This window comes from Phascolarctos cinereus, unplaced genomic scaffold, assembly GCF_003287225.1.
Source record: "Phascolarctos cinereus isolate Bilbo 61053 unplaced genomic scaffold, phaCin_HiC Scaffold_4;HRSCAF=312, whole genome shotgun sequence".
In the NCBI taxonomy this organism is placed as follows: Eukaryota; Metazoa; Chordata; class Mammalia; order Diprotodontia; family Phascolarctidae; genus Phascolarctos; species Phascolarctos cinereus.
Window position 1 is genome coordinate 414,222,397 of NW_027555847.1, and position 26,431 is coordinate 414,248,827.

At 36.5% G+C, this 26,431-nt stretch overlaps 1 protein-coding gene across 3 annotated transcripts in view; it reads right to left on the bottom strand.

The window, feature by feature from the left end:
* The window catches only part of DNAH5 (dynein axonemal heavy chain 5), a 383,566-nt gene that overhangs the window by 293,857 nt on the left and 63,278 nt on the right, over positions 1-26,431 (bottom strand). For all 3 annotated transcript variants that reach the window (XM_021008643.2, XM_021008644.2, XM_021008641.2), the window contains exons 2-3: positions 5,258-5,392; positions 4,042-4,126 (exon numbers count right to left, since the gene is read on the bottom strand). In XM_021008643.2, coding sequence (XP_020864302.1) covers positions 4,042-4,126; positions 5,258-5,392 — 220 coding nt within the window. The remainder of the gene's footprint in view (positions 1-4,041; positions 4,127-5,257; positions 5,393-26,431) is intronic.

Below are 26,431 nucleotides of genomic sequence, written 5' to 3' on the forward strand. Positions count from 1 at the left end.
TAGGTACACCAAAAAACTGTTGGTGGAGTAGTGAACTGGTTCAACCACTCTGGAAAACAATTTGGAACTATGCCTAAAGAGCTATAAAACTGTAGCCTTTGATCACCCAGCAACAACACTACTAGGTCTGTATCCCAAAGAAATTTTTTTAAAAGGAAAGGGACCTATTTGCAAATATATATGTATATATGTATACATACATATATATGTATATGTGTATGTATATATATATGTATATATATACATATGTATATACATATGTATGTATATATATACATACATATATATGTATATATATATACATATATATATATATACATATATATATATATATATATATATATATATCAGCTCTTTTCATGGTGGCAAAGAATTGAAAATTGAGGGGATGCCTATCAACTTATCAACTGGGGAATGGCTGGACAAGCATGGCACATGATTGTGATGAGTACTATTCTGCTATAAGAAATTACAAAGGGTGGCAGAGGTTGGGGGTGGGGAGAGTATTTTCAGAAAAAATATGCCAAGACCTATATGAACTGATGCAAAGTGAAGTGAATCAGAACATCATTGTGCACAGTAACAGCAATGTTGTAATGATGACCAATTATGAAAGACTTAGCTACTCTGATCAATACATTGAAGCAGGACAGTTCCAAAGAACTCATGATGAAAAAATGCCATCCACCTCCAGAGAGAGCACTGATGAACTCTGTGTGCAAACTGAAATATTATTTTCTCACTTTTTTTTGCTTTGTTTTGCTATATGATCAATATGAAATGTTTTGCATGATTTCACACATAAAGTTGATATCATATTTTCTGCCTCCCTGTGGGTGGGGAAGATGTGAGAGGGAGAGAAAGAATCTAGAACTCAAAATTTTAAAAGAAAAGAATGTTTAAAATAATGAAGTTTTTTTTAAATGAAAAAGGTGAATTTGGGAAAATAAACTTCCAACAATAAAGAAACCAGAAATACTTGTGCAATTCCTAACATATATCCCACTTTCTGCTAATATCACCAGGATTTTATGTAGGCAGAATCACAGAATATAAGAAAATGTAATCAATTGGAGGATAGCTAAACAAATTATGGTATATGACCATATACCATATGGTCATATACCATATACCAATTCTAACAGTGAAATACTGTTAGAATTTATAAAAGAGATGGTTTACGAAAAATCTGGAAAGACTTGTATGAACTGATATAGTACATTGTAAGCAGAAACAGGAGAATTATAGATAGATAGATAGATAGATAGATAGATAGATAGATAGATAGATAGATAGATAGATGATATAGATATAGATATATAAGAACACACACACACACATATGTATATATATATATATAAAAAGAATGACCTTGTAAGGACAAACAACTTTGAAAGACCAAGAACTATGATAAACACAGTGATTCCAAAGTACTAATGCTGAAGTATGCTAGGCACCTCCTGACAAATGATGGACTTGTGAGGAAATATGAAACTTTTTTTTATATTGCCAATGAAGGAATTTGTTTTGCTTGACTATCCATATTTGGTGGAAGAATACTGATTTCTCTTTTTTTTTCCTATTAAAAGGGTGTGAGGAGCAGCAAGGTGGTATAGTGAATAGAGCACCAGCCCTAAAGTCAAATCCAGCCTCAAACACGTGATACCCACTAACTGTGTGTGCAAGTCACTTAACCCCAATTGCCTTGGAAAAAAAAAGAAAAGAAAAGAAAGAAAAAGAAAAGAAGGATGTGGAAGGAAATAAAATAGATTTTTGTTCATTAAAAATAATTTAATTTTTAAAATACTGAAGAAACCTCTGAGGTCTAAACAATATTCTCCTCTAAAACATCCATGACAACTATTTACAAATTCAAAGTAGTCCTAGATTTGGTTTAAATAAAAGTGAAACTGGTCTATCTTCCTCCAAATTTTTAGAGACTCAAAAAAATAACCACTTTTAATGAATGACAAAAATTAATGTGGAACAAAGTTAGTAAGTAGTGAGTACAGTCTCCCTTAAAGTCCTTCGTATAACTGCAAATTTCAATTTTCATCCTGTTCTTCTTGTAGGATGTTTTAAAGAATGAGAGCCAGTACAAGAAGGAGAGCCAAAAGATGCTGAACATAGCCAAATAACACTGCTAAGACAGCAGTAATACATGGAAGATGAATAAAAAGACACACAGCATGGTCCAGTAAAAATAGTGTTAGGAGTTTTAAAGTTCAGAATCATCAATTTTTAATGCTGAAAAAAAAACTGTGCTTAACTTAAAATATAAGCTATTAAAACATACTTCACCAAAGTCCCCCTCTGATTCTCATCATGGTGTGAGAGGTAAACTTGTGTTTATGAAGGCTATCCCAGGGGAGGCAAGTCTCTGTAAAGTTTTCAGTAAGCAGAAAAGATTTTGAGTATGGGCCCATTAATGAACTGTGTGTGGTGTGTACTTCCTAAGGACCAGCCTAGATAAATTTGTAGGGGCTGGGCTGATCACCGCTTTAACCAGAAGGCAATGAAGATCAATTCTTGAATACTATCAACCAAGTTTCAGAGAGCTTGTAGATGTTTATGTGTTTGTAGTGTTATGTGTGTAGTGTTATGTATGAGTAGTGTTTATGTAGAAAGAACCCACACCAATATAATAATATATAATCACTGATCCATACATTGTTGAAGAGTTACAACAGCAGAGCTGATGAGTAAGGAAAGAACAGAGGAACAATGGACCTAGCTACCAAACGCATAGGAGTTCTTGCCTGGAAAATATACAAATCAAAACTTTACCTCTTGTTTGGAGTTCTCTAAAAACGTGGTGAACCTTCTTAGCATAATAATAATATTAGACCAATAAACCTGAGTAAATGCCAGTCATTTCCAGTTTGTGTGGGTGATTCCCTTAGTTTTCAGATAATGAAACAATCATATATCATAGGCTAAAAGCAATAACTAATTTCTTTTTTTTCAAAAAAGAGTTCATAAAGAGTAATAAAAATCCACGGATATGCATGGCATTTCCAATAAAATCATAATATGACCATTTATGTGCACAGTACAGCCTTTACAAGAGTACAATATGCTTAAAAATAGAATCAGATGTATGCTAGTTGCAGATCTTGAATTCAAATAATGATTTGTGAATTTTTCTTATATGCAAATTATTGAATTTGTCATGACTGAGTTATATCATAATCTGCCCAAATAAATTATAATGTGATATCCAAACATAGAAAAATGAGAGTTCTAAATGTCTTGAAAATATTTTATGGAATATTACTGAATTTAAAGGAGTAACTTGAACTTTAAAAGAAGTGCCTGGGAATGGATAAAAAAACAGATAAATGTACTAAATTCTGAAATCATATGTAAAGACAATATCCAAACTTTTAAGAAAGATCAATTTTCATAACTATAGGACCTCATCCTGTACATAACACTGTCTTAGCCCAATAACTGGAAGAAAACAGCTCAAAATATAAAAGGTCATCTGTCCATTTGTCTTTGTATCAAAGGATCATATATTTAAAGCTAGAAAGGAGCTGAAAGGCCATATAGTCCTACCCCTTCATTTTGCAGATGAGATAGAGGCTGAGAGAAGTTAAGTGGCTAGTTCAAGGTCATACTCAAGTGGAGACCGAAGCTGGACAGAAGTCTTTCCTGGTCCCTTAAGGCAGAAATGTGTTCTACCTCAGGGGTGGGGAACCTGCTGCCTCGAAGCCACATGTGGACTTCTAGGTTTTTGGGTGCAGCCTTCTGAATGAGTCTTAAGTTTCACAGAATAAATCCTTTTCTTAGTGGGATTTGTTCTGTGGAGGTTTGGATTCAGTCAAAGGGCAGCACTTGAGGACCTAGAGGGCAACCTGTGGCCTGGGGCCCACAGGTTACCCACCCCTGTACCAAGTACTTCTACACATATCACGGAATGTGATATTGACTCCAACTTAATGGCATAGTTTGTTCCCATACAGTCCTTCTATGTTACATAGAACTTTTTGTTAATAAATCAACATTTCTGAGAGATATAACAATAAAAATGTCTACCTGTTTCTGCTACTTCCACATCTTGATAGTAAAACATGAGGTGATGGAACCCACCAACAGTAAAAAACTGATCAATTCGTTCAATCTGGGTTAAAAAAATAATAACAGTAATTCAAGTTGATAAATTTGTTTCATATTAGAATCAACCTCATTCAATTCAGTTTAGATATCCAGAGTTATAGCTTGTAATCATCAGATGACAAGGTAGAAAGGAGCTTAAGAGATAATCAAGTATATCCCTCCTGCCTTCAGGCATGACCACATCAAACCTATCATTTAGAGCCGAAAATATGTTCTGTTTTCATCTAAATTGTGAAGGGATAAATATCTCATTATCCTGCCTATTTGCTTCAAAGAAATATTTCAATTTAGGGAAGGAGTATTTGTGATAAGTCTACCCTTCCCTGCATTTATTGACTTCTTTATGTATATTTCATTTCAATATCATTTTATTTTTATTATATGATAGAACTAAATTCTAAGACCTTTAGGAATAAAGATAATATCTTCCAAACAACAGCCTAACACATGGTAGATGATTAATACTAAATGGTAAGAACTGATTTTTAAAAATGTCATCTGAATACATGTGACTAAAATAATTCCATGATTTTTTCCAAAAGCCACCTGGAATTGTCTTATTAGTCTGGGCCTATGGTTTCCTAGTTAAATTTACTTGATTATCAGAAATCCATAGCAAATCAAACAGATCGGATATAGAAGTCAAGAATCAGCTGGAAGAAAGATGATCAGTGACAGAAAAGTATTTTCTGTCCTAAAGCTATTCTTTCTCTCTGGTCTTGCCTTGTGGACCTGAACAATAAGATCTTTCTCTTTAATATCTTGCATCTGACATTCTTGGTTCCTGCCCTTGGCTTAGCAACCAGTCTACCATATCTCCAGAACCAGCGTACAATTCAGTTGGGAGTAGAAGAATCCATGTCATCCCTCTTGAAATGAGGAAACTAGATTTCCGCCATCCCTGTAGAGTCTTTGCAGCCTTAAATTCACTCTCCAGCTACAGAGAGGTAGCCCATCACAGTGGCAATATCACTAAAGGTGGTCTTTTCATTGGATTCTAGCCTTCTTTGACACCACTCTTTGAAAACATTCAGATTTTAGCAAAGCACAGGTGCTACAGTTAAAGGACTCTGCCTTGGAATTGTGCCCTGTATTCTCTCTTTCATCCATTAGTATTTCATGACATGCAACATACCTGATTCCCCTCCAGAATGGCATCTTCTACCTCAGCCTTCTCCAAGTCCACACAGCAGGCTAAAATGTCAAAAAGGTAGTCATGCCTGCTGTCAAGATGTGCCCGCTTAGCATCTTTCTCTTCCTTAAGCTTTTGCTGAATGAAAAAAAAAGACATATGGAAATTGTTGATTCACCCCTAATAAGTTCATTTTATTATGACTTAATTTTGTTGCAGTTAAAGCCTGTAGTATTCAAATAATGTCTAAGTGTTAGACAGGTCAATCATCTCATTTTATGTATTATCCTGACTTTAATATTCCTCTGCACATTTCACATCACTGAAACTGGCAGCTTCAAATTATGAGGTCTTGAATGAATTTTAGAACATCGTTACTTAAATCAGACATCCCCCAGATAGAACGATTTTTTATAAAACAACACAAAAACCCTTGGGAACACATTCATAGCAATGTACTTGGACTTCAATTCTATTAGGATAAGAGAAGGAGAGAAAGGTAGCCCTCTGGACACACATGATTGATAGTTCTATATTATTTGCATACATAATAACAGCTCACATTTATATAACTCTAAGGCTTACAGAGTGCTGTCCACATAATAATTCAGTAGCCCATTTTGCAGATAAAAATACTAGGAGTCCTGTAGGTGAATGAACCTTCCAGTGGTCAACACAACTACGACATGGAGCCAACACTATAACTTGTGTCTCTGGACTCCAAGTCCAGTGCTCTTTTCACTATGCCATGCTATGCCCCTGTGCCTAACAGGGATTAACTGGCGTCTCAAATAGTCGCTGGACATACCCAACCTCAGGCTCAAAATATTAAAGGACCTTAGGACTGGGATGAACACTGGTAACCCTTGCTGATTTCCTGCTTTCCCATCTTGAGGCTCTGCATACTAGACAGAACTCCAGACATAAAAGATCTGCAGTTTTATGTGAAGATATAAAAGTATAAAGGACCTGTTCCCTGGGTGAGGTCAACATATAACAAGTTACTGGAGCTGTAACAACCATAAAGAACTGGCTCTGCAGGAGATATACTAAAAGCAAAACAGAAATTATTGGAATTAAGATCTTAATAACAGAAATACACTGAAGCTTCATGTTAGCACTTTATTTGGGGTACATGCCAGGAGAATATGCCCTATAGATGAATCTACCTTTGGAATGAGATCCCTGGATACTTCATAGGGCTCAAAATGATCCCACTTTAAAGATATTACATTTATCCCTTCCACATTGTGACTTTCTCTATTATGATTTCAATATCATAGGTCAGGACAAGAAATTAAATGGGAATTTTTTGAGAGTTTTGTGGAAGGCATAGATGACACTCAAAGGCCCCCAGATGACACTGAACTTATGACCAAATACTTAACCCAAATTTTACAATAAAGTACTATAAACACCTCATAAAAGAAAAAGAAAAAATTCAGACATCTCTAGTGCAAAGGGAGGAACAAAAAAATTTACACAGATTTTCCAAACAGCAGGGGTGCCACACCTCTAACACTTGCAAGGTGGAAGGGATAATTTTACATCCTATATTAGATAGTACAATAGTGAAGTAAGGGCTGATTAAAACTGAGCAAGCTTTCTTTTTTGTCATTATTTTTAAAATATTATCTTCAATTCCAAATTTTTTCCCTTCTTCTACCACTTCTCCCACCAACTGAGAAGGCAAGAAATATGATACCCATTATAGACATGAAGTCATGCAAAACATATTTCCACAATAGCCATGTTATGAAAAAGTATAAACAAAATCAAGTAAAAAAATATACTTCGATCTGTACTCAGAGTCCATAAGTTCTCCATCTAGAGGTGGATAATATTTTTCATCATGAGTCCTTTGAAATTTTCATGGATCACTATATTAATCAGAGTTTTAGTAAGCTTTCTAAAATCTTGCCAAATTTTCATCCATTCATTCTTTTGAAAGCAGAGGTCTGGTAGCAGTACTAATGAGAAAGCCTGCCTCCCTGATCCTTAAATGTCTAAAGGCCTGAATACTGTCCTAAGCCTTGGACTCCTGTCCCAAGGAATGTTAATTAACTGTCAAGGAAAGGGAAAGAGCAGCAGTGTATTTTTTTCACCTCTACACACCTACAGACAGATCCTTCCAAAACACTGACTGCTGTGTCACTAACAATCATCCCTTGTGTCAAAAGTCATCAATGTTTATTATGAATATTTTACATAAAGTGTCTAAACTCTTAAACATGAAAAACCATGAAACATGATCTCTCTCAATCTTTCTACCCAAAGGTCCTTTAGCCACACTTTGTAATGATGGCACCTGACATGGAGAGCATTCATGGTTTGCAAACAGCTTTACTCAAACAGTTTGAATGGAGGTGGCAGAAGTACCTTCGTGGTCTTCTGTGAACATCCGGAATCGAGGACAGAAGTAGCTGTCAGTGAACCTAATACCCCACCCACACTACAATCTTTCCTCCAAGTCTTTTTTTAATCTATCTAAAAGTATGAGACAATTTAATTCAATAAACATTGATTAACCACATACTATGTACCAGGCACTGTGGGAAATGCTGAGGATATTAAAAAAAAGCAGATAATCCCTGCCGCCAAGGAGTTTTCAATCTGATGGAAAAGCTTACAATCAATACAATAAAGTACTATAAACACCTCATAAAAGAAAAAGAAAAAATTCAGACATCTCTAGTGCAAAGGGAGGACCAAAAAAATTTACACAGATTTTCCAAACAGCAGAGGTGCCACACCTCTAACACTTGCAAGGTGGAAGGGATAATTTTACATCCTATATTAGATAGTACAATAGTGAAGTAAGGGCTGAAGTAAGCCCCATTCTACTACCATAGGATCTCTTTCTTTCCCAAGATGCTTCTTGTACAAGTGGTCATTATTTTAATAAGCAGTTAAAATGGATTCAATAAAAATGACAATCACCTCAGTGTCATCCACACCTACATGATGGCAAAACTATTCAGATTAGAGTCTATTCCCCCACCCCAGCTGCAGCCTCCCATATCTGATCACCAATATCCCAGTCTCCATCTGCATCTCTGAAACATAGAAAACTGTCTAAATACACTATATATGTAGAGGCTTCAAGTCCAGAAGGTCTCCTTTAATCTGGCAGGGGTGCATCTATGCACCCCTCATTCTGCCAACTTGAAGTCTCTTTTCACTCTGCCTGTGATGTGATTGGTTCAGGCCACTTCCCTCTTCAACTCAAGCACTTATCTTTCTGTAAGACTCCATTTTCATTAGAAATTGATGGTGCATAAAAGTTCCTGTGGTCAGAATGTATTGGAACCTAGCACAGGGAGACCAGAGAACCAGATAGATCCTATTGTTATTTCTCCCCATCTCTCTTTATCTTCAGCCCCAAAAGAGCACAAGTTCTTCACCTAACAACATTATTCCCCACCTGTTTCCAGGCCAGCCCCACCTCCATTCCTCCACATCTTGAGAAGTGAAATGTGCAAATACAACTTTATCAGGATGACAAATCACTGGCAGGTGCTGCTGCTACATCTACACAAGGGGCCCTCACAAAGACCCTATGAAGTCATTGAAGCAAACATTGTTATTCCCACTCAGAAACTGAGGCTGAGAAATGTTGCAAAATAATAAATGAAAGATCCAATATTCTATTCCATAACTACTGATGCTAAATTAATGCTTTTTCTACTTCACCATGCCTACCTTTTGTTCTAGGTCCAAAATATTTTTAAATGATCTCACAATGAATCCATATGCAAAAAGAAATAAAATCTGACCATTTTATTGAGAATTGAACAGTGAAGAGTACTGAACTTGGCATCACAGAGTTACCAAATCACAGAATCTCAAGAGCTGAGACTTCAGTGGCCAGTAATCCAGCCAAAATCCAAAAGGAATCCCCTATTATAGCATACCTGATGAGTATTCATTCAGTCTCTGTCTGACGACCTCCAATGAGGGAAAACTCAATAACTCCCAAGGTATCCCATTTTACTTTTGGACAGCTAATTGTTTGGAATTTTTTTCCTGAGTCAGATGATCTGAGTTCAAATCCTAGCTCTGGTACCTATGAACTGTTTTGAACTGGAGCAAATTATCTCAGCTCTCTGTGCCACAGTTGCCTCATCTCCAGGTTGGACTAAGTCACTGATCTCTAAGGTCCTTTCCATTTATAAACCTATGACCCACAATCCTCCATAACTTACTATTACCCTGGGCCATGGGGTTGATTGAACCCAACTCAGAGAGAAAGGGGATGAGGCAGCAAAAGAGTTGTACAACTACAAGTCAGGAACATGGCACAAACAAACCAAGATCAAGAACTAAGTAGTTGAGTTAGGGAACTGAAGGGTTTGAAGAGGAAGGCGAAAGCAGGATCAAAAGCAGTAATAGTGAATTCAGAAATGGGACTCTTGATAGGTAAGTAAAGGCTTCAGGCAAAAAAAGGTTCAATGACAAGAAAGAAGCAAAGGTTCACATGTAGACAAATGTTCAAAAGTAGACAAATAAATGGCCCCTGGCCCCAATCTGTCATGCTTATGCCAACCTACATGAAGTTAGGTCCTGACCTCTGTGATCATACACATTCCCTTCAATTGAGTGGGAGGAGGAAGGTTTGTATTAACTTCTATGGAATCAAGAGAGTGCCAGAGAGCCAGCTCCACCAGAATCTCTGTTTTGCAGTCATGTAGGCAGTGGTTCAAAAGTATTGAGCATAAGTTATGTTGTCTACACACTATTCGTAGTTGGTGTTATGAGGTACAAAAATATTTAATGCCTAGTTCTTGCCCAAACTAGGCTCATAAACTGGTTGGGGACATTATTTTTAAAAAATCAAATCTGTGATTTTATTGACACAAAGAACTACTTGTGTTGCGAGGAATGTCCTTCTTCCAATGCAGATCAGCAACTTTTCTGAACCTTGTAAGTCTTAGCTCCCTGGGAGACAGAGAGGTTAAGTGACTTGACTAGGGACCCAGACAGTATATGCTAGAAGCTGGGCTTGAATACAGATGTCTCTGTATATCAGCTCTCGCTCTCTCTCTCTCTCTACCCACTATGCTGCCTCTGAGGAAAACAAAATGTTACTTTAAAATATAGATTTGTAGGTTAAGTATCACAAAAAAATTCTGGTTTTGAGAGTCAGTTATAGATTAGGGCTACATTTAATAGAAATTAAAATTTGCATACCACTTTAAGGTTTGAAAGTACTTTCCTCACAATAACCCAATCAGGTAGGTAATACAAATATCACCATTTAATAAATCAGGAAACCAAGGCTCTAAAAGGTTCAGTAACTTGCCCATGACTGCACCAATACTAAAAGTCTAAGGCTGGATTTGAACCAAGGTCTCTAGGCTCTAAATCCAGCTCTCTATCCCTCTCTGCAATTCTAACTTTGATGTAAGAATAATTAAAGCAAGAGTAATTAGAAAAGAAAGGAGAAATATTACTAGAGTTATCAGGAAATTATTCACAGAGGAGATGGGACTTGAGCTGGACTATGAGAGATGGATAAGATGTCCACAGAGGAAGGGTATCATTAAAGGAAATTCTACAAGGGGAAAAGAGTAAAGTCATGGGGTTGTCAGTTGTAGATTAAAGAGATTGAACTACATGAAGATGAGATTGTGTATCGGGAGGCAATGAGAAATAAAATCTATCCAAAATTATGAATAGCCTGGAAAATTACTCAGAAGCATTTGAAAGTAATAAAATAAAAGAGGAGCTCTTAAAGGTTTGTGAGCAAGAGAGTAACATGATGAAGCTGGTGTTTTAAATCTCATGAAAGCTACTTCAGTGGTGTCAAACTCAAATAGAAATGGGGCCCCAAATCCATGTGTAAGGATCCCTGTGGGCTGCAGATTGACTTAGTTTTAAAATGTAATGGTATCTGATTTTTGTTGTATTTTATTTATCATATTAAAAATTTCCCAATTACATTTCAAGCTGCTTCAGGCCCCATGAAGGGGTGTGGTGTGCTTGACACTTCTGATCTACTTTCTTGCTACATTGGACTTTCTGGAGCATCACTAAAACCTGGGAAATCATTGCTGTGTTAAGTAGTCTTCCTCCTTCTAGAGAAAGAGAATGATGTTTTCTCACATCTCTTATATTTTGATGTTGGTTTCCAAGGACTTCTCATATAATCTTTCCAGATTGGGGACACATTATCCAAGAAAGAGAAGCCAGGAAAACAGAACTTGTGTGAGCCCAAGATGGTACAGTAAGGTCAAAAGAAATAGAGAACTGTGTAGAAATAAAGTAACTACAGGATGCTAGTTTAGGAATTTGAATCAAAATCTAGTTACAATTTGTTTTATAAAGTATGATTTTACTTAAATTAACTTTTTCTTCCCTCTACAGCTGACAAAATGAAAAAAAAATTCCCTATGGGTCACCCACCTTACATAAGAACCTCATTGCTTCCAATCTTAAATTACTCCCTCAACTGAAAAGCATACCAGGGTAATGTGAGATTCTGCTATGAGAAAAAGTCAACAATAGCAAACAAATATTTGCTTATTCAACTAGTTCATTGATGAGCCATCACCTAGCAAGCTTTTACAGAATTTAACCAAAGAAACCGCTACCAGGCAACCAAAGAAACAAGCAATCACCAAAAAAAAAAAAGACTAGTCTACTAAAACTTGATTCCACATCTTATATTTCTCTAGTCAATTAATGTAAATTAACATGTTTCCCCTAGGGACAAAAGTCAACGCTAATGACACAGTTAAGTTTTTAAAATATTAATCCCCAAAAAAGATTCCAATAAAATAGCTTCTCATAATCAGGGAAAAGTAGCCCCCTCCTGGTCAGGGTGCAGTATATAGAGCACCAGGCCTAGAGTTAGGAAGACTACTCCTCTTGAGTTCAAATCTGGCCTGAGACACTTCTTGTTGTTCATCCTTCATTCTCAAAGAGGACCAATGACAGCAGGAGAGTGATGTCTTGACTTGCGAATGAATTGGATTTAAGCGAGGCAGAGCTGCGTAGTCATCAGCCTCACTCTCTCGTCTGGAGCCATCGGGATCCAGTGGCAAAATATAGGTCAGGCTAATTGGAGATGGCCCCGGATGCAATGGAAGACCTTGGCCTTTTAAAACTAAGGTCTTTCCCGGGTCTCAGCTTGTCTGAGGCAATGCCTATTCATTAATTGAAGATAAGAATTGGGGCAAAAAAAAAAAACACAGCCTAGACAGATGGTCTAGTTTGCCTCCATGAAAAGATCAGTCTGAGAGGAGTAGACCTTCAGAGTTTCAACAGAAACAATTGCTTTTACATGCCCTTAGAGCCATCGAAACCCAAAACCCAGAGCACTGTGCCTACAGTCAGTAAGACTCATCTTCCTGAGTTCAAATATGGCCTCAGACACTTACTATCTGTGTGATCCTAGCAAGTCACTTACCCTTGTTTGCCTCAGGTCCTTATCTGTTAAATGAGCTGGAGAAGGAAATGGGAAACCATTCAAATATCTTTGCCAAGAAAACCCCAAAGAGGGTCATGAAGAGTCAGACACAAATGAAATAATTAAACACCAAAGTCCCCTCCTACTGATAATAACATTTCATCACTAAGAGAAACCCCCATTGTAAAGACTATTTACCTCATGCTGAATGGAGTCTTAGACAGTTACCTGGGACTTGGAGAGGTAAAATTACTTTCCCATGACACACGGCCAATATATGTTAGAGGCAAGATTTCAACCAAGTACTTCCTGATTTCAAGCTAGACCTCTACTCCCTGTATCACATTGTCCCCTCTTCATTTATATAACACTTCGCAATTTACATAATGCATTCTATAATTTAATTTACACACCTCTGTGAGGCATATGATATAACTATTAATAATCCCCATTTTCAAGGTGAGGACCCTGAGGTGCCTGGGTCATAAGCCTAGAAAGGGGCAGGTCAAGGACTGAAACCCAGGACTTCTCATTCTAATCCCATTTCTGTTTTTACTGCCCAATGCTGCACCTCTCCTATAGTAAACATACAAAAAATAGAATGCTAACTGCTACGTAACACTTAGCTTTTACACTCTAGAAAATGAAACAATAACTATATGTCTACAAGCACAATATGAATGAATGCCAGCATTCTTATTCTGGATATCAGCAAGTGATACCAACCATCCTGGACACTGCATCATTGTTTGCTAAGTGGGGGTAAAAATACAAAAAACAAAAACAGAACAACAACAGAAAAAACCCTCTGCTCCTCCAAACACTGGGCCTGAAGTCAGGAAGACCTGTGGCAAAATCCTCAGATTCTTCTTAGCAGTGTGGTCCTAAGCAAGACACAGACACTTAGCTTCTTCCTGCCTCAGTTTCCCCAACTAAAAATGAGGATAATAATAGCACCTACTTCTTAGGGTTATTGTAAACACCATATGAAATTGTATTCATAAAGCACTTAGCACAGTACCTGGCATACACTAGGTACTTCATAAATATTTATTTTCTTCCTTTATTACCTCTTTCCTTTCTTCCTTCCTTCCTTCCTGCAAATGCTGCCAGGAACATAGCATACTTTAATGATAGGTCATGGGATTGAAAGTGGATTTATATAAAGATTTTATTTCTATAGATGCTGTATTTCACTTGACATAGCCTTTTATACCTATTCTATTCATACACTATAGTTATTATATATTGCACAGTTTTGCTATTGGTACATATGTTATGTCCTCTATGATAAAGTGTAAATAAACTCTGTGAGGTCAGGGATCTTGTTTCACTGTAACCAGGAAACATGAATTGCTCTCTTATCTATTCAAATTATGGTCATTGTCACCCTGAGCCCAGAGGAAAATAGTGACTCAAAGAAATCCCTTAGTGATGTGGGTCCTGAGAACTGCCCCTTCCCCTTCTACTTGGGAACCCAGTATCTGACTGTCACTACTTCTTCCTCCTTGCTATGGTGCAAGACTCGGGAAAGGCCAAGGGAGACATGTGGGGATTTGAGCATGGATTCATGGAAGACAATAAATAGGGTAAAGGCAGAGCATCACAACCTCCAAAAAGGGGTATGCTGGATTGTTATACACATATGTTTTTCCTCTTCTTCTCTGACCTCTGAGATTTGAACCATTTCTCTTGTAAACAGGTCATTCAATTTAGGAAAGGGAGAGAGAAAACAACCAAGGGCTAATTCATCCTCCACTCAGCTCTTAAACACACACTCGATAAATTCTAGTGGCTCCCTATCTCTCACCTCCAGAATCAAATATAAAATCCTCTGTTTTGTATCCAAAGCCCTTCATAACCTATCCCTCTGACCTTTCTAGTCTTCTTACACTTTACACTCACCCTTTCCCCACATACTCTGTGTTCCAGTGACACTGGTCTTCTTATTCCTCCATCAAATCACTCTATCTCCCAGCTCTGGGCATTTCAGTTGCCCTTCTCCATGCCTGAAATGCTCTCCCTGTTCAACTATACCTTTTCTAGTTCCCCAGATTCCTGCAAGTCCCCCCTTTTACAGGAAGTCTTTCCTGATCCCTCTTAATTCTAATGTCTTCCTTCTGTTGATTTTCTTCAGTTGATCTTGTTTGAACATAGCTGTTTACATGTTGTCTCTCTTATTAGAATGTGAGCTCTTTGAAGGTAGGGACTCTCTGGCCTTTCTTTGTATCCCCAGTATTTAACACAGTGCCTGGCATGTAGTAGGTGTTTAATAAGTGTTTGTTGATTGGCTGACTGACACAGGTCATGAAGCCACTCATCTTTGCCACTATACCCAGAACTAAAAACAGGGAAGGCAGTTCTCTAGCACTATGTTAAGAAATCAGTCTCATCCTGAGGCCTGAGATGTAAGTGTGCATCTGAAGCAGTACTGAACCGGCAGCTACCATGAAATTTCAGTATTTAGTGAGATGGCTGAGAGACCATCTACCTCCCCACCCTCTTTTTTTCCTGGCCTACAGAAATCACCTGAAATGAGACCCAGACACACAAGTCTTTCTTTTGATGTTCTCCATTACCTTTAACAAAACCAGGATAGCTTTGGAGGGATGATAGAAATGCATACTCCATGAGGAAAGCACTCAACAATGTTCTTACAATGTTGGTGTTAAATAAACCATGTGGTTTCACAAAGTGAACTGCTTATGCAAAAATTTAACTATAGAGGATCACGAGTGAGGATGGGAGATCCCAGACAAGTAGGAATATCATGATCTTAATAATCAAAATGATACTGAACAATTATCCTTGTGATTGCATGTATCATATAATCTTATGTTATTAACATGTATGTAACAGACCTGTTGTTAGCAAAGACACTTGAAGAATGCATTTTGCTTTACCAAGTCAATTTTTTTAAATTAATAGACAATAAATATAATAGGCTTTCATATTAAATTACATTCAAATTCGATAAGTATTAAGCACTTACAAGTACAAGACCCCATACTAACTAGGAATATAAAGATATGACAAAATTAGTCTCTACCCTCAACAAACTTCTCTTTAGTTGGATATACAAAGAAATAAACGGATAAGTACACAATAATTTGTTGAGGGAAAGATGACAAACTGAAAAGTCCGTACTTTATCTTTGAGGAAAAAAGGAGCCAGTGAAGATGCTTGAGGAGAAGAATCACACAATCAGACTTTTACTTTAGGAAAATTGTTTAAGCAGCTATGTAGGGGATGGATTAGAGATGGAAGAGACTGAAAGTATGGAAACTAGTTAGAAGCATATTACGTTCTTTATACTTCTCAGATAATTACCTGACTGAAGATGTGGCATACTATAAAAAGTTATTTATGAAAGTCTGCTTATGTCCTCATATTTTTATCAAGGATTACCTTACTGGATGCATAAGTTATTCTCAAAAAGATGTCATCATAATCATCATAGTGATAGCTAGTGTTTGCATAGCACTTTAAGGTTTGCAAAGTGCTTTACAAATTCACGACAACCCTCAGAGGTAAGTGATATTATACCTATTTTATGGATGAAGGAACTGAAACAAAGACAGGTCAAATGGCTTACAGATCACACAGCTAGGAAGTGTCTGATACTGGCTTTTAATTCATCTTCCTGACTCCAAGTCCAGCACTCTATCTATTCACTGTGCCATCTAGCCGCCCTTTAGACTTTACAGAGATCAGAAAGCAGGCATATTGATCAGCAGTTAATGGTGGTTTCTTAATCACCTTTTTGGAGGAATAATACTATCTGATCTCTTTTGGAAACATTCAATACTTCCCTGATTCAACTATTAAAAGCATCAATTAGGTAACACATTCAAAATTTTACCATTTTCAGTTTGTATTTTATCTATGTGTATTTGGTATGGTTCTGATATTCTCCCCAACTTTATCTTAAATGCCGTATCCATTTCCTCATCTGGCACACTGGGGACAGATAAACTACTATTTAAATGCTGGCATGTCTACTTTATTTTGTATCTATCATCTTTATTACAGTCACATGTATAAATCCTCCTGAAATAAGTTTGTCTTCATGCCACGCTTTTTACAAACTCATTTTCTCTTTCAACATACTTCACTATTTTGTGTCTTGGTAACTGTTTGCAATCTGCCATGATCTTCCTCCATGATGTTTTGTAAGTGAGTTTGTATTCTAAACTGACTCTTCATTTGTCTTCAATTCTTTATATTGGGAAGGATAGCAGGTGTCTATTGGCTAATGTGGTTTCTGAGCTCTTTGTCCTCCTCACTGTGGTGATTGTTTTTCATGTTAAACTTCTGTACGAAAAGGTGATAATCAGTGTCAATGTCTCTTACCTTAGTCATTGCCAATTATTCAGTGTCAATAGCTTGTTCGAATATATCAGGATAGAATAGTTGTATTTGCATGAAGTGTCCTTTATTCTAGCTAAGGTATTCATTTTGACCTTTGTTCTAACTACTTAATGATCTGAATACACATAAGCTACTGATTCTAATCTTTCTTCTGCAAGGGTGACCAGTCTTTTCCTGTCTGTTACAGTTTAATTATTTTCATTTTTTGTGATGTCCAATGTTCACATCAGTATCTTTTGAGCATCAAGAAACATTTACGCTATACATAGGCATGAGGCTTCTGACTAGTATTCAAACCTTTGACTCTTTTCATTTCTTAACCTCGTACTGTATTTTCTAACGTATTTTTACTGTCATTCTCTGAACCCACGTTCACATTGAAGTCATCAAGTGTCAAGGCATATAGTAACTTGGTCTGGATCTTCTTGTAAGGTTCTAAATAGAATTCTTCTCTTTTATCCTAAGGGAATAAGCTGCAATTATTTCTATAGTGGTTCTTGCTCATGCTCATGAAGAGCAATGAAATGATGACCAAATGCCCCATGAATTAATGCCTCTGGTTGCCTTTGGGTTCAGGAAATCAACTCTAACTCTTTGATTTTCCTCTCCAAGGAGAGCTCAAAAGCTAATCTTCCATTTATCTTAAAGTCAAGAGGAATGTAGGTCCTTATGAATAAACTCTAAAATGCACCTAAGTTGGAGGTTTCATGGTTCTTTTATTTCCCCAGTAAGTAACTTTCTCTCATTTTCTACTCTTTCCAATTTAATAAGACTGTCTTTCTTGCTATCTTAGATTTCATTGAAGCTATTCCTATGACTTATATTCCTATATTTTTATGACTTCAAGTTTCATTTATAATGAAAATACCAATGTCGATATGATTCGGTCCCAACAAAAATATTTCAGTGCATTAGGTTTTGGACCAATTTCATACTTAATTTACCAAAAGTTAAATTAATGGTTGTGGATTGTCTAAAACCTTTATGCCCTCTACTTTTTCTGTTACTTTGCCCTGGTCATTGAATAAGCACAAAAGGGCCTCACAAGACTACTGGCCACTTGGTGCTTTTCTTTGTTTCATAAGATGCTATTTCCAAAGAATTCATCACCTAATGGCTAGCCTCCTGGTGATAAGCTTCTACACATTGAGCAGCAGATAGCTGGTAACTAGAGCCATACTTTCAGCCTTGGTAAGAAATAGCTAGTTTTTCACTTCCACAAAAGGCACGTGAAACTTAAGGAATGCAATCTACTGGTTAGGTGGAAGTTGAACAAAGGAAGCCATAGAGTAGTATTGATGGGTGAATAGACTAACTGGCTGGTGAAAACTGGTTCTGAAGTTAGGTGTAGATTAACATATCAGCATGCCAAGCAAAAGGTGTGTTTTGCACACCCAAATAAGGGCAAAAGTAAATAAGGGCCTGGGTCACTGCAGTGTGGGGAGTGGGAGATATAAAAAGGGATTGTAACTGGGAAATTAGGTACTTCAGATTGGCTGTAACCTCTGTAGCATCCAGCCAATGGGGAAACAGGGGAAGGAAATTCGAATCAGGAACAGGGAATAAAAAGCTGTGTATTTGCCTTGAATATGTATGCCCACATGTGGGACACTGGCTAGGTCATTAATAAAAGCTCTTCCTGGTTCAAACAATGGCTTCGTGGAATTTTTGGTAAGACATTTTGCTGCTTACAGCCTCCAACTTGGTAGCCTATGCTGCGGCTTACTCTTCCCTGGACTAGGCTTTGAGAACCCAGGCCACCTCCACAATGAGGCATCAAATTAGGACTTTTGTGGAGGGCTTTACACACACTAGGAACCTAATAAATTCTTAATGAATGATCAAATGATTTGAGCCATCTGAATTTACATGATAAAAAGCCATTATCATAAGATATTACTATTTACATTATCAAAAGGTATTACTTTTAAATTTTTGTTTTGAGAATTTTTTTGAGATTTTCATGATAACCCTTGAGATAACTGGAAATAACTTTAAGTATTATAAATATTGGGTTGGGAATCACTGTGAAATAATAACAGCAAATCTTTATGCTATTGATTCAGCAATGGCACTCAACCACAAGTCTACAGACTGTTATTTCACTTGGCTACAGTAGAGTAATAATGGAATCAAGGTCATGGGTTTGTTCACCATCTGGGTGAGTAAGTTTTACTCTTTTTTCATGACCACTGGCCACCATCAGGCCCTAATCCAAATCAGCTATATCACAAATACAATTAATTCCTTCCCGGGTCTAAAAGGGAGTCTAGCTAGAGAATGTGAAGGGATCAATGCAAGGCCATCACCACAAATAATAAAACAACTCAGAATCCATGCCCTTCTGATTGTGGTTCATTAGTATTACTGTTACATGTAAGGTATGATGTTTTTTAAAAGAAAGCCAAAATGAACAGATGGGCCACATTGGTTTATTTCCCTCACCATATGCCTCCTCCTATCTGTTGAGTTGTAAAGAAAAATGTTAGCTACCTAGATGTACTTTGTTCCTGACCAGGTTTTTTTATTTAATCCAAAAGCTGAGTTAAGCATTTTACAAGTCACTCCCAAGTAGTTAGGTACTTAGGAAGACATATAACTTATTTTAGGTCAGCAGGAACTCATTCCTGTAGCAGGACAATTAATGGCCACCTAGTGGCCTCCTAAGTATCTAACTTACTTCCAGGGAAAGCTTCTACACTATTAAGAATATAGAATAAGGGATGCATCTTTGTGAATTTTTAGGTGAATAAATAAAAGTTCGCGACTAGCCATTAACAGCATCATAGAACCAACCCACACTAGAAAAATTCTTTTTAATTTAAAAAAAAATTGAATTGAATTTTGACTGGTAGTATAACTCCCACTTCAGTGTGCCACTGTATCAAGAGCCAGAGAAACATCATTCATATTGTTAGTTTGCACTCTTTTTTTACTGATCCCAAGTTACAGCCTTCACTCCACTTTGCATCTACTGCTCTGCTGGTTTCAATTCCCCAGAACAAAATGCTCCTTCCAGGGTAAGCCCATCATTTCTAAACTCACCCCTATGCTGCTAACTCAATTGACACTACTTCTATCAGTCTCCTCTCCCCTCTGAATGGAGGGCAGAGTACCAGACTCCTCCCACTGCCTTCTTTTGCAGAGGACAGGAACTGAACTCTCAGCTCACTCCATCTTGTATCTATCTGCTACTCTGCCTTGTATCAACTCCACAGAATAAGATGCCCCTATACCAAGTACCCTCTAATATCCACAAGTCCTCCCTCCCTTTTACTGTCCATTTATGTATGTTGTCTCCCCATTCGGATTGTAAGCTCCTTTAGGGCAGAGATTGTCTTTGTTTCTATTGTCTCCTCAGCACTTGGCATAGTGCCTGGCACATAGAAGGTGCTTAATAAATGTTTAGTGGATTGCACTGAATTGAATTGGATTGGATAACCACATTTCCCTTGTACTCCTACAAAGGCAAAGATCACTTCCCAGTGGTCTACTTTTTCAATTTTTTTAATTCAATGCATCATTTTTTAAATCAGGCCCCTTCAGGGAAAGAATGTGTGATTGTCTTTTCAGGGAAGTTCAGAATTGCTCCTTAATCATCTGGGAGAAGAACAGTTTAGAAACTCTATTTTGGACTCTAATTTGTAGTTCCCCTTCAGTTCTCTGACATTCTGTTCCTTTACCTTTCATTTGTCCAGGTTAAGGGAAACTGCTGGAAAGGAAGAGCTACATCACTTCCCTTCATTAAGGAGCACTTCAGTCAGATTGCAAGTGCTAAGCAAAGTGGGCACCAGGCTAGATCATTCAAGTCCTAGCAGGTATGACAGTTCAGCACCCTTTCATTAAAATAGAAGTACACTGTTCTCCCTTGCCTGCAAACAGATATCTCTTAGACCAGGGAAATAGTACTGTACTACAAGGTGTAGAGGAATGTGGGTACTTACGAATAAATTCTGGAATTCACCAAAGTTGGAGGTTTCATGGCTCTTTTATTTTCCCAGTTGGTAACTTTCCCTCATTTTCCACTCTTTCCAATTTAATGACTGTCTTTCTTGCTATCTTAGATTTCAATGAAGCCATTCCTGTACCTTAACTAAGGGAATTTCTAGTCAATTAAACTCCTTTCTCCTTCTTTATATATAACCCTATAGCTCCAATCCTAGTTTAAAGCCCACTTTCTCTAAGAAAACCTTCTGGACTAAATTTAAAAAAACTTGCAGGATTACATTAATTTTAACCATATGTCTTCCCCCAGTATTGTAATTTAAATGATATATGCTATTTATATAATATATAATAGAGCTTCACCCCAAACTAAAGTTCTAGACCAGTGGTATCAAATTCAAACAGAAATGGAGGGCACTAAGCCATAGGATTTCTGTGGGCCATACATCTGCTTAGAGAAACAAATATTAATGTTATTTATGTTTTATTTTATTTTATTTATTTTGTTAAACATTTCCCAATTTACACTTTAATCTGGTTCATGTCACATTTAGGAGTGCTGTTAGCCAAACCCAGTCAAGGGCTGTGTGTTTGACATTTCTGCTTCAAAATTACATGGACCAATGTCCCAGATTTATCAATGATGAGTAATATTTACTGTAATCTTGCTATAATTTGTGCTCTCACTTTCTCCTCTGCTCTGCCTTAGGGGTATTAGTATCTATTAGAAACAACCCAAGGCTTCTAATCAGCATTTAAACACGGAATTTTTATCTAAGAGAGTAATAAACATGGACAGAACAAATATATCAAACCTTCTAGTGAAAATATAGGAAATATGACTCATCCCTAGGTGAGTGTCATTTCTGATGTCCCCTTTCCCCCTAGAATAGTTCAATCCTCTTAAAGGACTTATGACAACAACTGGAAAAGTCTCAGTCCCTTTTAAAAATGCCTGTGCCATTAAGTAGGATCTTTTTAGTTGCCCAAGAATACTTTTGGGTAGGTCACACATCTTGCTAAATTATCAAATGGCCTCTTGTCTGCAACTTTATCCCATCTTACCCCACTACCTTGCTTATTCAACTTAGCTCTACTAGTTGCCTATAGTAAAGCTTCTTCATCCTCCTGATTGGTTTCATGACATCCAAACCTACTGCAGTCTCCATACTTTCCTGCCTTCTTTCTTCCTCTCTCCTCCCAGAAGTCCATGCTTTGTGCCTTTCTGCCACATGCCATGTTCCTGCTAACATCATGTCTGCTATGACATATACTGCATACACCTCACTGATTTTTTATGGCCCTAAAAAATAACAGGAAAAAGGAGGAAAGAGTCTTGCTGATTCTCCTGAAAAATATTGCATTTATAAATCTTTTATTCTAAATTATGTCATTATATTTTACCAAATTAGAAGAGTGACAGTTCAGATCATGTCATTTTAATGACTTTTAACCCATGTTAAAGATCTCTAATATAACTTGTATGTACAAAGAGGTGCTATTACCAGTACCTCCCTTATTCATGTAATATAATCTGATATGAATGATCAAATCACTTGATGAGTTAGTTTATTTAAATTAGCACAGGTGGAATATCTACATGTGATATACATATTGCCTATACTAACTTAAACTGATGTACTGGAATCATTTCCTAAAGCTATTTAACTACAGAAAACAGTTACCATGAGGAGGAAGATAAAAACTTGCAGAAACCACCTTAGGTATCAAACACTTAATCTTGCTAGATGGACAGACGTTACATCCAAGGGTAGTGTCCAGAAGGCCCACAGTTGAGCAAAGAGAGAAAATGACCAGCACACAGGCACCACAACAGAATGCTCTATTGAATAGAGAAGTTTTATGAGGCAAGTTGTCTTTTTAGCAATTTATATGGCTTTTTCATTGTGATTTTCCAGATCTATTGCAGAGTGTCCCGGTGAGTTATAATGGAAATAATATGACTCTGGAGACAGATGATCTCATTTTTAATCCCAAGTATGCTATTTACAAACTATCTGACCTTGGGCAAGTTATCTAAACTCTCTAGACATCCATTTTGTCATCTATAAAATACAGGGATAGAACCAGATGAGCTCCAAGGTCCCATGCAGACTAAAATTCTATGATGACTTCCCAACTATCAACCTTTGCAGAAAATTATTTTAGATACTTGTCTAATTCTTGGTTCTGGTTTCCCTATGATTTGGCCCTCAGTGCCTGTTAATTTCCCTTAATAATCAACACATATTGGCCCAAAAGGGCCCTAGTATTTACACAAATGTGTTCTTCTCACTGGGACCACATGAGAGTGTGGTCAGGGATAGGGTTGACTATGGCCTCAGGCCGAAAGCCGTTTATTATACTGGCTAAGATTCTATATGGTACAGTGCAGATGGGACCATTTTGGTTAAAGCAAGAAATGTTCACAGAGGAAAAGTTTCTCTTCAGGGAAGACCATGATTAGAGGATTCAGATTATATAAAGCAAGTAGATGGGTTATTGGAACAACAAACATAAAGTACAAGATTAGCAGTCAGTCAAAGCAAGAGGTCCAACTAAAGACTAAAAATCAACAATGTGATATCCTTGAGATCGAGAAATCAAGCAGAAAAACATGATATTAAGTCAGGGTTCAATTAAAAGAAAAATAAATGTCCAACAAGTTTGAGCTTAAGCAACAGGAACAAAAAGCAAATAAACAATTCATGAGTTCAAATGAAGTGAGTGTACCTACAACATGACAGAAAGAGCACTGCATTAGGAGTCAGTTTTTCTTCTGCATTTAGGCCTCTTGTTGTTTGCTGTTCACTTATTTCAGTCATGTCTGACTCTTCATGACCTCATCTGGGGATTTCTTGGCAAAGATGCTAGACTCCAGCTCATTTTTACAAATGAGGAAACTGAGGCAAAAAAGGTCACACACCTAGTAAACCCCTCTCAGGGGCTCACTATATTGGTAACAAGCAGTCTAGACATTCAATTAGCTTTAACCTTAATGCTAGAAGTCTCAAGCTCAAGGGATTTACCTGCCACTGCTTCTATATAAGTAGGGATTATAAGCATGTGCTTCCATTCCTAGCAACAAAGAAAACTATGTACCAGATATAAAATAATTTTAATTGAATCTACAGCACAAAAAAAGAGAATGCCAATAAGACAAAACCCTTATGAATTAATGCCCAAGAATGCTAAAGTATTCACTCAACTTCTCTCCACCCCCAGACTTCATTCTCCCAGCAGAGAAGTCCAGGGATATACCCATTAGAAAAAGGGAAATAGTTATAAGTGAGTGATGAAAAAATATAAGGAGGAAAAGAGGCTAAAATCCCAATTTCATGCCAAAGACAATTCAATAAAAACCCAGAGCACAAACAGATAGATGAACAGAGAAGGTCCTAAAATTAGAAGGAAGGTCAAGGTCAAAAAGGTTATAAAGCCTTTTTAACAAATATTTCAAAACAAAAGAAAGTTAATGAATACCTGGTAAAACACAGTCTCTTGTAGGACCTTAAGAGAGCATAGAACAATAGGAAATTCCAGAATGGTTCAAAAGAAAAATAAAAATCCATGAGAAAAGAAATTAAGAATAAATATGTCAAAAGTTTACAGTTTGCAATGTAGTAATACAAAACTGAATTAGCAGATTAGAAAAAAATAAATCCATAGTAAATTTTCTTCATAGAAGAAAAAGAAATATTAATTGATTTGGCATTTTAAAATACATCAAATGGCAGAAAATCTGACAGAAGGGAAGTAAAAGGCAACGAGGTTAAAAGAACACATAATACTTACACAAGGCAAATCCACTGACTTTGAAAAGAGGATGTGCAGAAAAAAAATTAAGGATCATAACTTTTCCAAAATAACATGATAACTCAAAAAGACTTAAACAAAATACTGGAAATAATATAAGAAAATTACTCAGGACTTATGAATAAAGAAAGCAAAGTATGAATCTAATGAATCCACAAATCACCTTAAGGAAAAAAAATATTAAAGATGTATGCTTTAAGCTAAGACACATAATGATTAAATGTAACAGTTATGATGACAAGTTAAATTTTCTGAAAGTGGCCAGGAGAAACATCTTCTAACATAGAGGAAAGGACTTCAAATCATAGGAGATTATTTTACTCTCTCTAAATACTGTAAAAGGGAAAGAAATAGTATATTTCAAGAAGCAAAATAGCTCAAACTTCAAACCCTCTTACATGTTGATAAGTTTTATTGAAGGTATTTTCTTTGTTATTATAAGTGATGGCTGAGGTGGGAAATGTTGAAGTGAGACTGTGCAGTGGGGAATGTAGAAGATTAATACATAGAGTAGGAAATGAAGGTGGCTAAAACAAAAGATATCAATAAGATTTTTAAATTTTTTTTAAATTATGGGATGACATAGACCAAATCACACAAGATGCAAAAATCACTATTTTGGTAAAAGGAGTACTCATGCTAATGACTTTATAAATCTTATAGATTATTAAAACAATATAGGGAAGTTCAAAAAACAAGTGACAGCCCTAAAGGAAAAAGTTAAACAGAGCATTATGTGGTCCAAACTTATGGTTGAAATGTTTGTTTCCTTCACTGGTGATTTGCAAAATTAAAATGACTTTCAGAAATTAGAAGAATCTTTATGATAGAAAATGTGTGATCTCACCATTACTGCTTCATATAGCTTTAAAAATGCTACCTAAAGCAAAAACAGAAGAGAAAAATAATAGAATAAGCACTGGCAAAGAAACTATTACAGTATCTACATTTCCAGATGGCTTATTTAGAAAATCCTAGAGGCAACAAAAAATTATCATTACCAGTAATAATTTTAGTAAAATAACAGGATATGAGAAACACTACAAAAATTCATGTCTATACATTATTATGAAAAAGCAGAAGAAATTGATAAAAAGGAAAATGGCATTTACAATAATTGGATATTGACTTGCAAAGATATACATAATATCTTTAAGGAAATAATTATAGATTTTTTAACAGAAATAAGAGAAAGATAAGTAGAGAGATGTACAAAGTGCAACGCAAGCCCAAGACAATAGAGTTAAGAAAGTAATCCTACCTAATTAAATTATAGATTTAAAGCAATACCAATTAAAAGATCAATAGGATATTTCATAGAATTGTTTAAAATAATATATTCTATATACAAGGATAAATAGTCAAAATTATCAAAGAAGATTGGGAAGAAGGAAAAGAAAGAGGATTTGTACTGCCAGACTTTAAATCATAATATAATAAGTACTTAGCAATAGAAAATTTAGATAAAACAGTAGAATCAAAGCTACAATGTACCAGTGTTTGACTGGGACAGCATGGTAGCACAGTGAACAGAGGGACTGGGCCTGGAGAAAGGAAAACTCATTTTCCTGAGTTCAAACCTAACTTCAAATACTTACTAGCTGTGTGACCCTAGGCAAGTCACTTGACCTGTT